Source organism: Dermacentor andersoni, chromosome 10 (genome assembly GCF_023375885.2).
Source record: "Dermacentor andersoni chromosome 10, qqDerAnde1_hic_scaffold, whole genome shotgun sequence".
In the NCBI taxonomy this organism is placed as follows: domain Eukaryota; kingdom Metazoa; phylum Arthropoda; class Arachnida; order Ixodida; family Ixodidae; genus Dermacentor; species Dermacentor andersoni.
In genome coordinates this window covers 48,878,806-48,892,736 of record NC_092823.1, presented here as the reverse complement: position 1 = coordinate 48,892,736, position 13,931 = coordinate 48,878,806, and the positions used below count along the sequence as shown (strand labels likewise).

At 46.2% G+C, this 13,931-nt stretch overlaps 1 protein-coding gene across 1 annotated transcript; it reads left to right on the top strand.

Annotated features, from left to right (window-relative positions):
• Nucleotides 1-4,680: 4,680 nt before the first annotated feature.
• LOC126543412 (juvenile hormone acid O-methyltransferase-like) lies at nucleotides 4,681-10,537 on the top strand. The gene is made up of 3 exons (XM_055077956.2): nucleotides 4,681-4,965; nucleotides 9,454-9,601; nucleotides 10,512-10,537. The coding sequence occupies exons 1-3, from the start codon at nucleotides 4,681-4,683 to the stop codon at nucleotides 10,535-10,537; spliced, it is 459 nt and encodes a 152-aa protein (XP_054933931.2).
• Nucleotides 10,538-13,931: the final 3,394 nt, after the last annotated feature.

The window sequence follows — 13,931 nt, the reverse complement described above, 5'->3', positions numbered from 1 at the left end:
CGGTCCTGAACCGGGGCGGTCGAGCATTCGGGTGAGCGGCCACAGGGCTACCCCGCCAGCTGTGGACGCGAACCGGTGACTGCGGGCGGCCACCTGAGCCCCGCGAGGCCGTCTGACCCGGCCATCCGACGCGTCGGTCCAACCCGGCCGGCCGACACTGTTATCCGACCCCGCTGGCCAACATCGGTTCGACGAGGTCTCCGACACGGCGACACGCGCTTCCGCGTGAACTGTAGGCCGATTATATTTGAACGATACGTGTGTATAGCTGCATGTCGTCTGAGGTATTTTGGGGAACTGTCGCGTGTGTGTGCCGTTTATATATATTGTGTGCGTCAATACAAGTCTGATGTATGTTTGTGCTTCTGCGTGCTGCTGCTGCCTTTTGCTGGAGTGATCCTGCACCCAATAACATCACAGAAGGCATTAGGTTACTAAGGAGAATTACCAATACACACAGAGGCTTAGGAAAAGACAGCGATTTGAGGCTAATACACGCCTTTGCTCTCTTTCACTCCACTTATGTGGCTCGATTATTCAAATGGAAGTAGGCAGAACTCAACAACCTAATGTGATGCTCAGGAAGCTCGTTAAAGTAGCTCTAGGGATACCCACTAACGCTGCAACCGACAAACTCATGAGTCTAGGGGTGCACAACCCAATGTAAGAAATCGCGGACGCCCAACAGCTAGCGCAACACGAAAGATTGACAAAATCACGAGATGGCAGGAACATATTACAGGCAGTAGGTGCAGAACTGAATACATCAAGGAGCCCAATAGAGGCTGAAGTAGAATTAAGGACTGACGTTAGAAACAAGATCAGAATCAACCCTCTCCCCTGAAACATGCATCCAGAATATAATGTCGAAAGGAGAAATGCAAGAGCTAAAGCAATTTTGCAGGAGATAGAGCAGCAGAACCAACTGGCAGCTATAGTTGATGCTGCCTGGGTGAAAGGTAAAAAAGCATATACGGCCATTGTCTCAAATTATCAAGGGAAGGTGCAAGATGCTTTGACTATTTATACCAAGGACCCCATGGTGGCGGAACAAGTGGCAATTGCACTAGCCATCAGGAATAATAAGTGGGCCTGCATTTAAGTGATTCGAAATCCGCTATAATGTGTTTCGATAAAGGCTACGTAGCTGGAGTTGCAGTTAAACTTTTGGAAAACATTGGGATTATGAGAACAGAGATCCGATGGTTTTCTGCGCAAATGGGGAAAGTGGACGAGACTCGGGTAAACCTCAACGAGGTTGCTCATGACTTGGCACGTGGACTTGCTAACCGTGACAGTCACAACCGAGCCGTTCACCATCAAGCCAGGGAATCTAGAGATAATTTAATAACATACAATGACATTACCAAACACTACTATTCAGGACGTAGGCAATTCCCATTGCCACATTCAAAACTGAGCCGGGCTCAGGCAGTCTCACTGCGCTTATTGCAAACAGGCACATATCCCAGACCGTACACCATTAATAAAATATATCCAGAGACGGAGATTAAGATGGACTGCAACAATTGTAATGGCATCATTGTAATCAAACATATGCTGGCGGGGTGTCCCGCGACTCTCCCCAACCTCGTTGAAGAATGGATACAGTGGGAGAAAAGGATTCAAAGCCCATTGTTTCAGGACCAACTAAGGGCCGTCCAGAGGGCCCATGATGTCGCTGAAAGGCTTGGCCTGACAGTGCCAACGTGGGAGCGGCCCGCCTTGGCTGAACAAGTCGAGCCTCCGGACCCCATTACAATAAAAGTTTTCACACATACCATCTGGTTGGCTATCCTACGTGAGAGAAGGAGGCTGAGAGACAAAAAGGAAGGCAGATGCAAAACGTGCAGCAGCCAACACAGGCTTTCGGTAGGGCACGTTGATTTCAAGAAAGCCCATTGCAAACTGTGCGAGAACAAGGAAATGAATGGAGTATGTCATGCATGAACAGTGCAGCAAATTGGAGCCCTACAATGAGGGTCCCGATTACATCAACTCCGACTTATCTCGGCAAATAAAGTTTACCTAATGAAGACAATGAAAGGCACCACACGAAATGGGCGCTGATTTCGAACTAGGTTTATTGTGCAGGGGCAATATGCTATATAGCCATAGAAATAAAGGAGAAAGCAAAGAAAAACCACCTAAAACCAAATGAGAGTCTGAAAAACATGGAAATTCTAAGCACATGGATCAAAGGGCTAAATTTCAGACACGCGTTTCCTTGTGTAGCAATTGAATGGATGCCGTGCTGACGTGCGCAGTGCTGCGCTTGACAATGACAAACACCGCGATGAACTCACGCGTGGGCGTATCTGCGTGCCTCCGAATTTATTAATTTATTGACAAAACTTCAAGGACCCTGTACACCTGTATTTACATGAAGGGCGTCGGAGTAGACGCTTAGAAATTTCGTTGGCGTTTACGAAGAGAGACTCAACGCCGGCTTTGAACAGAACAGGGTTGACGTGAAGGACAATGTTTGAGGGGAGATTGTTCAAGTCGCTCGCTGTTTGGATAAAGAACGACTGAAGGTGCCTGACGATGCGACCACGTGGAGGGTACAGAGCATTAACACGGGTGATGCGTTGTAAGAACCGATGAGCTTGATTGATGGGAGAACGATGAGGAAAAAGATGAAAAAAAATATTTGTGCTACATTGAAAGCCTTGCACTTTGCAAGCGAACTTGAAGACTTAGTAGAAATAGGAGGGTCTGTGCGCGAGCCTAGTTGGTGTAGGTCATTTATTTTAAACTGTGCCAAAAAGACAAGGACCAGGAAGCGCACAGGAGCAGCGCTGTCAACATCTGTATTAAATCCACGCAAATATATACGATTCGCAACGGGCTGAAAGAGCGAAAGGAAGAAAGGTAAGGCGAGTCATCATCAATCAGCTCCCGTTGCGCATGTGTAAAATGTAAATGTATAAAAATATAAAATACACAACATGTACACAATGGAAACCGATTAGCTTTTAAGAAACTTGAGTTCCTTATCGAAAAGAGATTTGGAAGGGGCGTTTACGCAAGTGGCTCCTAGCTCACAAATTGATAAGGCCTCAAAGATTTCCCTGGCCATCTGGTTGCTGTATCTTCTCAGCACACACGTGTCTTTTAAGCGGGGTGAACAGACACACTTTGCGCACTGAACAGATAGATTACTACCAGTCCTTGACACAGTACTCATGCTCGCGTAAACGTTCAATAAGGCAGCATCCCGTTTGCCCTATGCGGGCTTCAGTAAAGATGTTGTTAGCAGTCAGCGCTGATCCTGTGCTCTTCCATGTCCGTGTGTTTTTTTTTATACTGTTTAAAATGAATTATTAGACATGCTTGTGTTTTTAGGCTACTTACGCTGGTAGTGTAAGAGTAATCTTCGCTGAATTAAACGAAGTCTACCTTAATGAGCGACACATTCTCACTGACACATATTTGTTAGACGAGTTGATATCAAAGGGATTCATTAAAAGCAGCCCACACTTACTGCCACATAGCCAGTGACCTAAGTTAGCAGAAAAGATGTTCATTCGAGATCAGCAAAAACACAGTGGCCCATACATATTACACCAAGAAAGAGCGCAATAGTTCTGCGGAAACCCGCAAGGTGGAGAGAAGTTAATAAGACGAAAATGAGACATCCACCCCAACGTAGCTAAGTGCTACAGAGGTAACCCATACGGGTTCCTCGAAAGACAAGCTTCGCAGTTGAAGAAAAATTCGTCCTTGTCCGGGGCTTGAACGCGGGACCACCACCCTTCCGGGGCCGCCGCTCGACCGTCTGAGCCAACCGGGTGGCTAGCAAATCGCAGGCAACTTCAAATTTAACTCCAAGAAGGCGTCAAAGATTTTCATCGAGCACCATCATTTACCGAGTCACACGTCCACAGGGACCCATGTCGGCGCGAAAGAAGTTCGCAGCCCACGGGAAGTACGTGAAAGGCCCTGAGAATGCTAACGCAATTTAACATTTTCATAATTTCGTGAATCCCGGTTAGTTTAGCGCGTTATTATCGACTTGACTAAAGCACGGCTTCACATGTATTCCAAAGGGTGCTATGGTTCTTCATTTTTTGTCTCTTTGTAACTCCTCAGCACAATGGTTTATGTTGATCTGTAGAGTAGCCAACCGGCGCCAAAAGCTTGTGAACTACCTTGCCTCCTTCCCATCAGCGTCTAAGCGAAAAGTGCAAAAATATTGAGCCGTATTGGGATGTGTAGAGCTCTTCCGAACCCGAGATTCTGGAGCTATCCTTAATGCACGTCGTTCGAACTCGGCACTTACTCCGAACTGCCAACTCTGAGCTTGGCGCACTGTCCACTACAACAACGGTCAATGCACTGAAGTCTCGTGAGTCACTGAAACCACACACATAACCATCACTGTGAATCAATTAAAATGAATGAAGAATCCCAGACAACAAACCTGACTACGACGCGGGTACGTACTCAAAGAACGTCTCGTGTTCTTTCCCGATAATAACTAAGTTGCTAAATTATTACAACCTGACGTTCGACAATGCGCAAGACAGTGGCATCGGGCAAGAAAGCGCGAGTCCATGTGGGCCATTGCGATTCCTCGACGTGGGCTCTGGCTGCGGTCAAGTGACCATGAATATCCTTTTGCCCAACGTTCCAGACAATGTAGAGAGAATTGTAGGGGTCTACGTGTGCCCAAACATGGTTTCCTACGCTCGCCAGCACAGTTCTCATCCAAAGCTAGCGTACGAGCTGTTTGACATAACACAAGACGTCTCCGAGTGCCTCCACCAGTACGGACCTTTCGATCGCCTCTACTGCTTCAACAGTCTTAACCGCGTGAAGAACCAGCCGAAGGCATGGATCAACATGGCGAAGCTACTGAAGCCTGGTGGAGAGTGCCTTCTGTTTTATGGCGCTTGGTACGTTACACCAGAAATTTGGAGGGCACTGGCCAGAAAGGAACGCTGGAGAAAGTTTGCAGAGGTGAGTGGTGGATAAGCAGATGCTGTAGCCACCAGAAATGTTCTTCTTATATAACTGTTCGTAAAAGAAGGTGCCGAGCAGTGGTGATGCTCGACAACTTTGTTAAGGCAGTCGGACTATGTTAGCCAAAATCTCTAAACCAAAAGCTTTGTCGTTTTCTGGCGAAACTTTTTTTCGAGCTAAACTTTTTTCGCTTATCTTCGCGAGATATTGTGTGTCACTGTGTTCTGCGTCGATGACCAGAAGGTCTGACTAGAAGGAATTGAGCCAATAAGCCATCTGCTGCTCCTCACGAAGTTTAGTTTTCAGTAACCTGTATACAGATGTAGACTATGATCAAAATTTTGAATAAACACAACGGTGAACAAACCACGTGAGAGGCGTGTGTCATAGTGAACGAAAAATGTTCAGGATTTAAGACGTACTTTGAATTTGCGAATCAAAATGGTAGCAGCCCCATCGGCAAGTCAGTACGCGTTATTTTATTCATCAGGGGACCATACAAAGTATCAAAGTCAATGAAAATTAAGTTAAGTACATACTAACAAATAATAAATTATGCCGCGGCCATATAATCTGTTGACTCCTTTTTTTGATTATAGAATTGTGACAAAAGTCATGCAAAACGTTAGAATGAAAATGCTGGCAAGAAAGAAAATGCCTATCCGAACGTTATCACACATGCGTGTGGTTCATTACCTTACAATCATAAAAAATTCAACATGAACCCATTTCACAATAACAGCCAACAGGAATACCTTTAGTATTGAATGAATATAGTGACAGAACCTTTCGCCAACAAAGAAACGAACTATGTATAACGTGTGTATTGCAGCGCGGTTCCTTTTTGACGCTTCCCTAAGAACACTCGGTGCCATCCAACACCTTCGGCGTAAAACATGCGCGTACCTTTCTCGGACTTCTTTCTAGACTCGCTGCACCATGTAGTGGCGCTGCTGAACAGTCCGTGCCTGAATTTTCAGACTAAAAGCGTGTCGCGAAGGTGTATGCGAATGCGTAGAACAGTTCCCTCGCATGTCCCACACATAAATCGCGCATAATGAGTGACCCAAGTTGTTGGGAGGCTCAATTAACAGCAGCGCATACCCTCTGAATTCGTTACACAGCTGCCTAAAGCATTGGCGTGAAGAGATTTTCACTGAAAAGTGGCACGTGCCAAGTGTATTTGTAGCGCAGGCAGGTAAAACGTCAGGTTGCCGTTATTTAAGAGCCCTTGTGACTTGGGTTAGACTCTACTCAGCATCGGATAAACTTACGCTTTTTTTGCCATTACTGGGCGGTACATTCTCAGTAGCACTTAGGAGGAAAAGTCTCAAGACGTTCATTGAACACAAGCACACCTATACTAACACATACTGAGAGACCCAAGTTAGCATCAAATTGGTTCATTGAAGACCATCAAACAATGAATCGTTGTCAGAGAGCTTCTTCGAACTGCGGTATATACGAAGTCCACATCTACCTTTACCCATGTGGGCCTGAACTGGGGTTCGTTGAAGAGAGGCCCATCAGTACAGAATGATTCATGCTCAGTGACCCTAGTTTATGTCAAGGATTTACCAAAGCTATTCTCTCAGCACAGCAGCCCGACGTGGTATCGACTTGGCCATGGACTGCCCAGTCACCCGGGAAAGCGGGAAGACTGTTAGGTACAAAGCTACATAGCTGTAAAGGTACGAGTACTTGGCCTCTAGAAGCCTAAACAAACACAAAAATATGAACACATTAATGCAATCATAGAAATATTGAAACAACGTGTGAACGGCACAAGTTGCTCCTCGTACTACGGTCATGCACCAGCTGGCAGCCACTTAAATTTCAAAGAAGTTCATGCGCATATACATGAATTTTGTTCGCCAGATTTACTGACAGTAATAAGACAGTTGTAAAGAGCTTTGGATCCCTTTTTGGAGCAGAACAATCATAGTTTTGGAGCAGGCTATCCTCAACTTGAAGTAGCTTAACTAGAAAAAGATAAATATTTTGACCGCGAAATTTCAAATTTAGCTTAGCGCATTTGGATCAGCATAGTTCAAATCTGGAGCAGCGCAATGAAGCAATTGATGGCAATTTTCACTCAAGTTCTTCCCCTTTGCACTAACTACTGAAATCGTGTGTCAAACTTCTGAGTGCACAGAAGACGGCCGTACTCCGCTGACCTGGTACAGGGAAGTCCTCATTATTTTACTTCATATAATTCGATCTAACGAATATTTCGAACACCATTTTGGATCCCGCCATGGCACTACACCCTTATCATGAAAAGTATTGTGGGTTTGCGAGCTCTTAAAGGCGCGAGAAGTTTATTACCAACACTGTTTGCGCTGCTTAATCTGTACGGATGAGATCAGAATACAAGCAGAAATATCTGTCCAACTCCAAAAAGCACACATTCATGGATTTTGTCGGCTTTCTCTTTTTTTCCTAATCAGACCCTCAACCATAGCTCCGGTGTATGGTATATTTCAGCGCATCGAACTACGTGTCATCGACAACGCAGATGTACCACAGCGTACCGCAGCACCATTCCCACTTGGCATGCTTTGCATGGTGCACCCATTTTTGCAATATTTCCAACCATGGCTCATCTAAAAATGCATTGTAAATTATGGTGTTTTCAACCATCAGTTATGACGTTGTGAATTCACAAGTACGCCAAGCCCGTGGTTTGGCGTACGCGGATCTCCTTTGGCCCTAAAGCAGCGAATCACGGAACACGCTTGTGCTGTTCACTGAACCCGCGCATCATTGGCATAGCCGACGCATTACTTTACAGCGACCGACATTCGAGGATTGTTATCAGCCTAGTCAGCTTTACAATGCGCGTATTTACACGTGGTATCAGTCTCGATATGCTAAACCATTTTCATGCACTTTTCTCACTTCCGCTTGCCCTTGCATGCTAAAGATCCTATTAAAGCGAAGCTGTCTTTGCGAGCCCTGCTAGACATACCTAACCCTGGCTGAGCACTGCTGCTGCTGCATGGTCGTAGAATAGCTCAGACGAAGAACACCACCGCCACCTATAATAGCATTATAGGTTTCCAGGTTCCTGGCTACAATGATAAATTGAATGAGACCATTATATCATCATAAGAACGACCGTACGTCTTCAAGAACACAATTCGTTTGAGGAAGTAGACCATTTTTATCTTTCTATGCTTACTTTAATAGCCATAAAGTCACAATAGCACGTACACCTGTACACTTCCACCTCGCCAACGCCAACTACCTCCTTCCCATCCCCCAGAGTGGGCTAGCCAACCAGACGTATTTCTCGTTAATATCCCCCCTTATTTCCTTGTTCCCACCTCCTCCTCGGAATGATCGTTGAATGTTGATGAAGATTACCGCATTAGGTAAAGTAGCCCTAGCTTGGCACTCGTCGCAGCATTGCCCAAGAGGCGAGCTGTAGATTTGAACAAAGTAAAAAGAAACAAAGAAACACAACACAATATAAAAATTGTCACAACTTCGTAACATGGCTGCGAGAGAGCGCAAGCGCGCTATCCGGTTACCTTTAAGCCAAAGAGGAAGAAGCGAAATTGGCGGATTCACAGCATTTTTAACCGCTTCGCAAAACCTACGGTTCACATAGATTTCAAGGTGTGGGTTGGATCATTGAGACTTCCTTAATGACATAACCATCGCGGTCACCCCATTACAAAAATATTTCCACGAGGCCTCTATTATCGTTATTGAAGCTCGTTTAACCCAGCTACAATGCGGTCACTCGCAGATTGCAGGGTAGCGTTGTATCAAGTGGACGCTCCCGTTTGTGTTACTAGCTAACTAATGCAGCGGGCGAGTATACATTAGCAACCGACAAAAGTGGTAACGTTTTTGCAACTGCATATCAGCGCTTCAAAAACACATTTTAGCAAATGTGCTTAGGCTCAAATAAGACGCATGCGAAGCAACGATGTTCCCTCACAAACGACGCGTCTCGCGAGACAAGCCTGAAGATATAAGTCCCACAAAAAACATGCACTCGCGTTTGCAGGCATGCTATCATCACCGGGAAATATCACATGTGAATGCAGCCGAACGCAGGTTCGTATGGCGCGACACTCGGCAACAGGGGCACACCCGATTCCCTGGGCATGAAATTTGCAGAATTAGGCCATTCACCTAGTTGTGGCATATGACCTCAAAATGCGGCTAGAGCATGGGCACGTGGCGGTGGCGCTCCAAGTTTTGCAGCAGCTCGGGTGCTCGTAGAGGTTTTTATGGTGAAGGCACAGCTTGGCAAAGACGTGAAAAATGTAGCAGTTTGACGAAATTGACGGAACTGCACCACCACTGTGCGCGTGAGAGCTGACGCTGAAGCCAATTCTGACGTTGGAGATATTATCAGCGAAGGAGCTAACCGGCTAATAGCCAAGAATCCTTACGAACGAAAACCTCTGTGAAGGCGGCCCCTGGTGCCACAGCTGCCACGACTAACTCTGCAACGCACCGTTGCAGGTGTGGGAAGGCCTCATTCCGCCTTCACGGGACATGGGGAGCAATGAAGAAAGGCTGAACCACGTCCGATCACTGGCGAAAGACGTTGCGCTGGAATTGAGGAGCTGCGAGATGGCTCACATCTACCTCCCGCTGCAAGAATGGTCCGGTACGTATTTGGGCCCCGACCAGTGTCACACAATCCGCAGTAGGTTCGTTAGCATATGCGAGGCCAGACAAATCCAAACATCTTTCTCACAGCGTGCAAGTAAGGCTAGTCGAATAGCTTACTGCATTTAGCTTGGTCGCAGTCACGTAATATAAGCTAACCCCAGTGAAACCTTGCTCGGAAAGAAGCTGGCCAGTAGTATTTTGGGACACGGTAAGCAAAACTTTCTTTCCGTTCATATGTGACGAAATGCTCAATGCATGTAAGTTCGATTGCTAGAAACATTTCGTTTGATTTTCTTTTCGTCTCTTCATATTTTCTTGTGAACCAGATGAAAGTTTGCATCGCTTGGGGTAAAATTTTTGAAAATATTGCTGCCCTAATAGCTCGCAAAATAATGATGCTGAATATATTAGGTTAATGACGCCAGCATGAACACACCTCTTAGCCGCGTCTTTCTTGGCGAAAAAAACGCACCTTTGACGTTCTTCGACTTTTTGTTGAAGCATTGTGCACTTGCCACATCCTGGTGAAGCATTGTTCTCGAAATTGGTGCTTATTCACTTTGATCTGTCTTATTATGCTACTCAATATTTTCAATGTCTTATCTATAACTTGATGTTGAAATATCTATGTTGCCTACAACAAAGAAAATTGACAATTTAAAGCCCCCTATAATATAGGGTTTATTTTTCTCTTATTTAATATAATGTATATCGGATCATCCATCGAGCCAAACCCGATTTATTTAATAGCTGGAAAGCAGCATCGTGCGAGAAGATGTAGAACTGCAAAAAGTACAGAAAATAAAGGAATCGGTACAATTTAAAGCCCCAGCGCTGCTTAGAAATACTCAGTGCTTAGCGTGCGCATGGACATCGTTTTTTTTCGTTCTGTACGTATTCTGCAGGAATGCTGACGGCATTGATACCATGAAATAACACCCTGAGCGCTGAAGAAAGGCACGATTTGTTCAAAGACGCTAACGAAGAATTTCAGCACTGGCTAAGAGGTCGGAAAAACCCGCGCTTGGCTGACAACTATGTAATCCACGGGATAAAGCCAATCAAACAGTCCACATAAATTTGGTTCGGGAATACAGACGGTAAATTCGTGTTCCGTTTAACACAATATTAGTCTAGAGCAGTTTTTACCAATGTCGATCTTCCTGATTGCAAAATGTTATTATGGTTCCCAATGTCATTCAATATACGAAATGCGACAGCGTTTCACTGCGCGTTCCTTGAGGACCAACACTGAGGAGGCAGGCCGACGACAACCGGCACAACATGGACCGACCGCCTGACGAAAACCGGGCCAAACAAGGTAACCGGCGGCGCGACAACGGGACATGTGAGCAATGACAGGCTGGCTAAGCTAGAAATTGAAAACTCGCATATGCCAACCGTGATCAACAACATCAGGAGAGAATTGGAGGAACTTAGGAGCGGCAATACGGCTAGGATGACGATCCAGCCTACATCTCAACCGCGCCCGATCAGTAACGAAACAAATAATGAAATAAATAGAGAGAGGCCCCACAAGCGCTGGGCTCTTAATCGAGAACAAGAATTGATGGCGGCCGGGGGCGCTCGTTCCGACATCCGTGAGATGCACAGCGCGCTCACTAACAGTGTCAAGCACCTAACGGAGTCGGAAGCCGGCATGCAATCCAATATCGCTCGTCTGGAAACAGATGTAGCCAACCTACACATTATCAGGACCAGTCTCCGAACCAACATGGTGGCTATGGAAGAAAGGTACAACCAACGCTGCAACAAGATTGAGGCGTTCCTAGATAATGTGGTGCAATAGGATAATGCAATAGGACCCCGAGTGACTAGCTTCTCCGGAATGGCGACCAGTCAACCATCAGGCCGAGTAATGCGAGGTAGTCACGCTAGCATGCGTAGAAATCTTCATGATGGCAGGAACCACAAGCGACTTCATAGTATCGCAGTGGAACTGTCGTGGACAGGGAGGCAAGGCACAAACGCTACAGCTGTACCTCAGGACACGCGAAACGAAACGTAGTGCGTCTTGCTACAGGAGACACTCACCGAGCACACTAAAATCCAGGCGTATCGCTCCTTGGCCAAGCATTCCAACAGTGGGGAGTGTCGCCATTCTGGTACGGAACGAGCTCCCTTTCGTACAGCACGACATACATATGCCATCTAAAAACAAGATTTCTGATGGTAGATATAGCAAGTAAGGGGAAACCTAGCAAGCAAACGCTCATCCTCAAAACATACAGCAGCCCAAAAGAGCAAAGGCAGAGGTTTCGGGATTTCCTAACAAAGGCCATGCAGCTGGCAGGCAGTAACCCCCTGCTCGTGGCGGGAGACTTTAATGCCTCGCATCCGACGTGGGGATACGTGCAGAGTACACCTAAGGGCAACGATCTATGGGAAGAGAGCACTGAGGCAGGCCTGAAGGTCATAACCGACCCGACACAACCAACAATACGGGGAACTTCCACCAGCAGGGACACCACGCCCGTCCTCGCCTTCACCAAGAACATTACTCGAGCGTCGTGGACTAACACAGGGGTGGATAAGGGCAGCGACCACTACATCATAGTGATGATGGATCTGACGGATAGGGATCTGGAAAGTGAGAAGATGGACAGTAGACTCGCCGACATGCTAGATGCCAAGCAATCGTTACAGCAAAGATGGAAAGGGCAGCGCCTCAACCACCGGCTTCGGAAGAAGGTTGCAGAGTTAAACCGGAGCATCGAACAGCAATTTCACACTAGTTAGGCAGCAATGGGACGGGATCTTCAACATGACTGACGAGCGGGTACGCAAAGGCGGTTCTTGGAACCTTCTGAAGCACCTCTTGGCAGGCTCAAACACCTAGAACAGAACTCGCAGACTGACGCGAGGAGCAAGCACTATATGAGGCATGTAAGACCGAAACACTGGATCAGGTCACAGCAAGACTGCCGGCCAAGTGCCTTCCTGTGGCGGACGTGCCAGCTCCCGAGGACGCGACCTCCCAATACTCGGGTCAACCTAATGCAGAGCTTGACGCCGACTTCACCACGGAGGAGATCATACAAGCGCTCAGAGTTCTCAACAGCCGATCCGCACCGAGGCCGAGGCGGGCACAGGCTAGAAGCCGAAAGCTTGACGGGGTCTGTACCCGATAATTGCACTTTGACAGGGGCAACAGGAAATGTTCGTATGCGACAAGTTCACAATGCCAAAATTATAGATCTGAAAAATCAAAAATAACAGCGTTGTAATTACCATTAAAATGGAAATATTTTACTTTTATGGTCAAAATAAAATTTATTATCAATTAGAGAAACTTCCCAGAACAATGTCAAAAAACAGCAGCAGCATTACAGAAAACGATGCCGGTTGTTTAAAAGAGTAGGCAATGTATACGGGATCATTTCTTGGCCATAGTACGGGTCCGTGGCGTAAACCAAAAAGTCATTTCGTGCGTGTCATAAACATGCACTCATTCAGTCGAATTATCAAGTTCTTTCAAGCAGAGATTATTTGCTTTAATGCCTTGTTTGTACCATCTCATTAGTAAGGAATCGTACAAGTCGATAACAGGTATTACGTTTAGGTTTTTTACAGATGGGCCCTGTGTGTGCGTTATACAGAGCATTGACAATCAGATGGACAGCCCTTTTCCGTAATACAGAAAGCCTCAGAATGTTGCAAATTTGGTGGTTTCCCAGGCGAGATAGCAATAGCACACTTTTGAAAGGAAAAGTGAATTATACGCGAACAGGTTTACTTTACTCAGGAAAAAGAAAACGTGTGCGTGATAATATACCAACCATGCCAGAAAGGCTGGAACAAACAGAATCAGACTGCAAGTCCCACGAGATGTTTTCATTAAAGAGTCCACCAAAACATTTCACAGCAATCACCTCGCCAATTTTCTATGCACCAAGAAAAAGCGCTAAATCAATGATGACTTTCTTGTTTCAGCTCTAAATAAAACCGCTCTTGTTTTTGACGTATATATAGTGAGCGAGTTGTTCAAACTCCAGGTATGCTGTTTCACAAGTACGTTATTTGCTGCGTTATCAGCAACAAAGCCATCCACAATCTGGACGAGGGCGGCACGCAACAGCTCACAGCGATAGTTAATGAGACGTGGCGTTCACGCAAAGTTCACGTAGAATAGAAGACGGCTAAAGTGGCTTTAATACCGAAACCCGGCAACCCTTCCAGCATGAACAATATGTGTCCATTCTCGCTTACGTCGTCGTGGGTAAACCATGGAGCGTGCGGCTGACGCAAGCACTGCCGACGCAAGCACCTGGCGCTCACCAATCAAACGCTCTCCTGATCCAAAG

Bases quoted from the DNA above. Each gene is read 5' to 3' on its own strand.
- LOC126543412 (XM_055077956.2), top strand. From the start codon at position 4,681: ATGGTTTCCTACGCTCGCCAGCACAGTTCTCATCCAAAGCTAGCGTAC. The intron at 4,966-9,453 runs GTGAGTGGTGGA...GCACCGTTGCAG, and splicing joins GCTGGAGAAAGTTTGCAGAG to GTGTGGGAAGGCCTCATTCC. The intron at 9,602-10,511 runs GTACGTATTTGG...CGTATTCTGCAG, and splicing joins CCCGCTGCAAGAATGGTCCG to GAATGCTGACGGCATTGATA.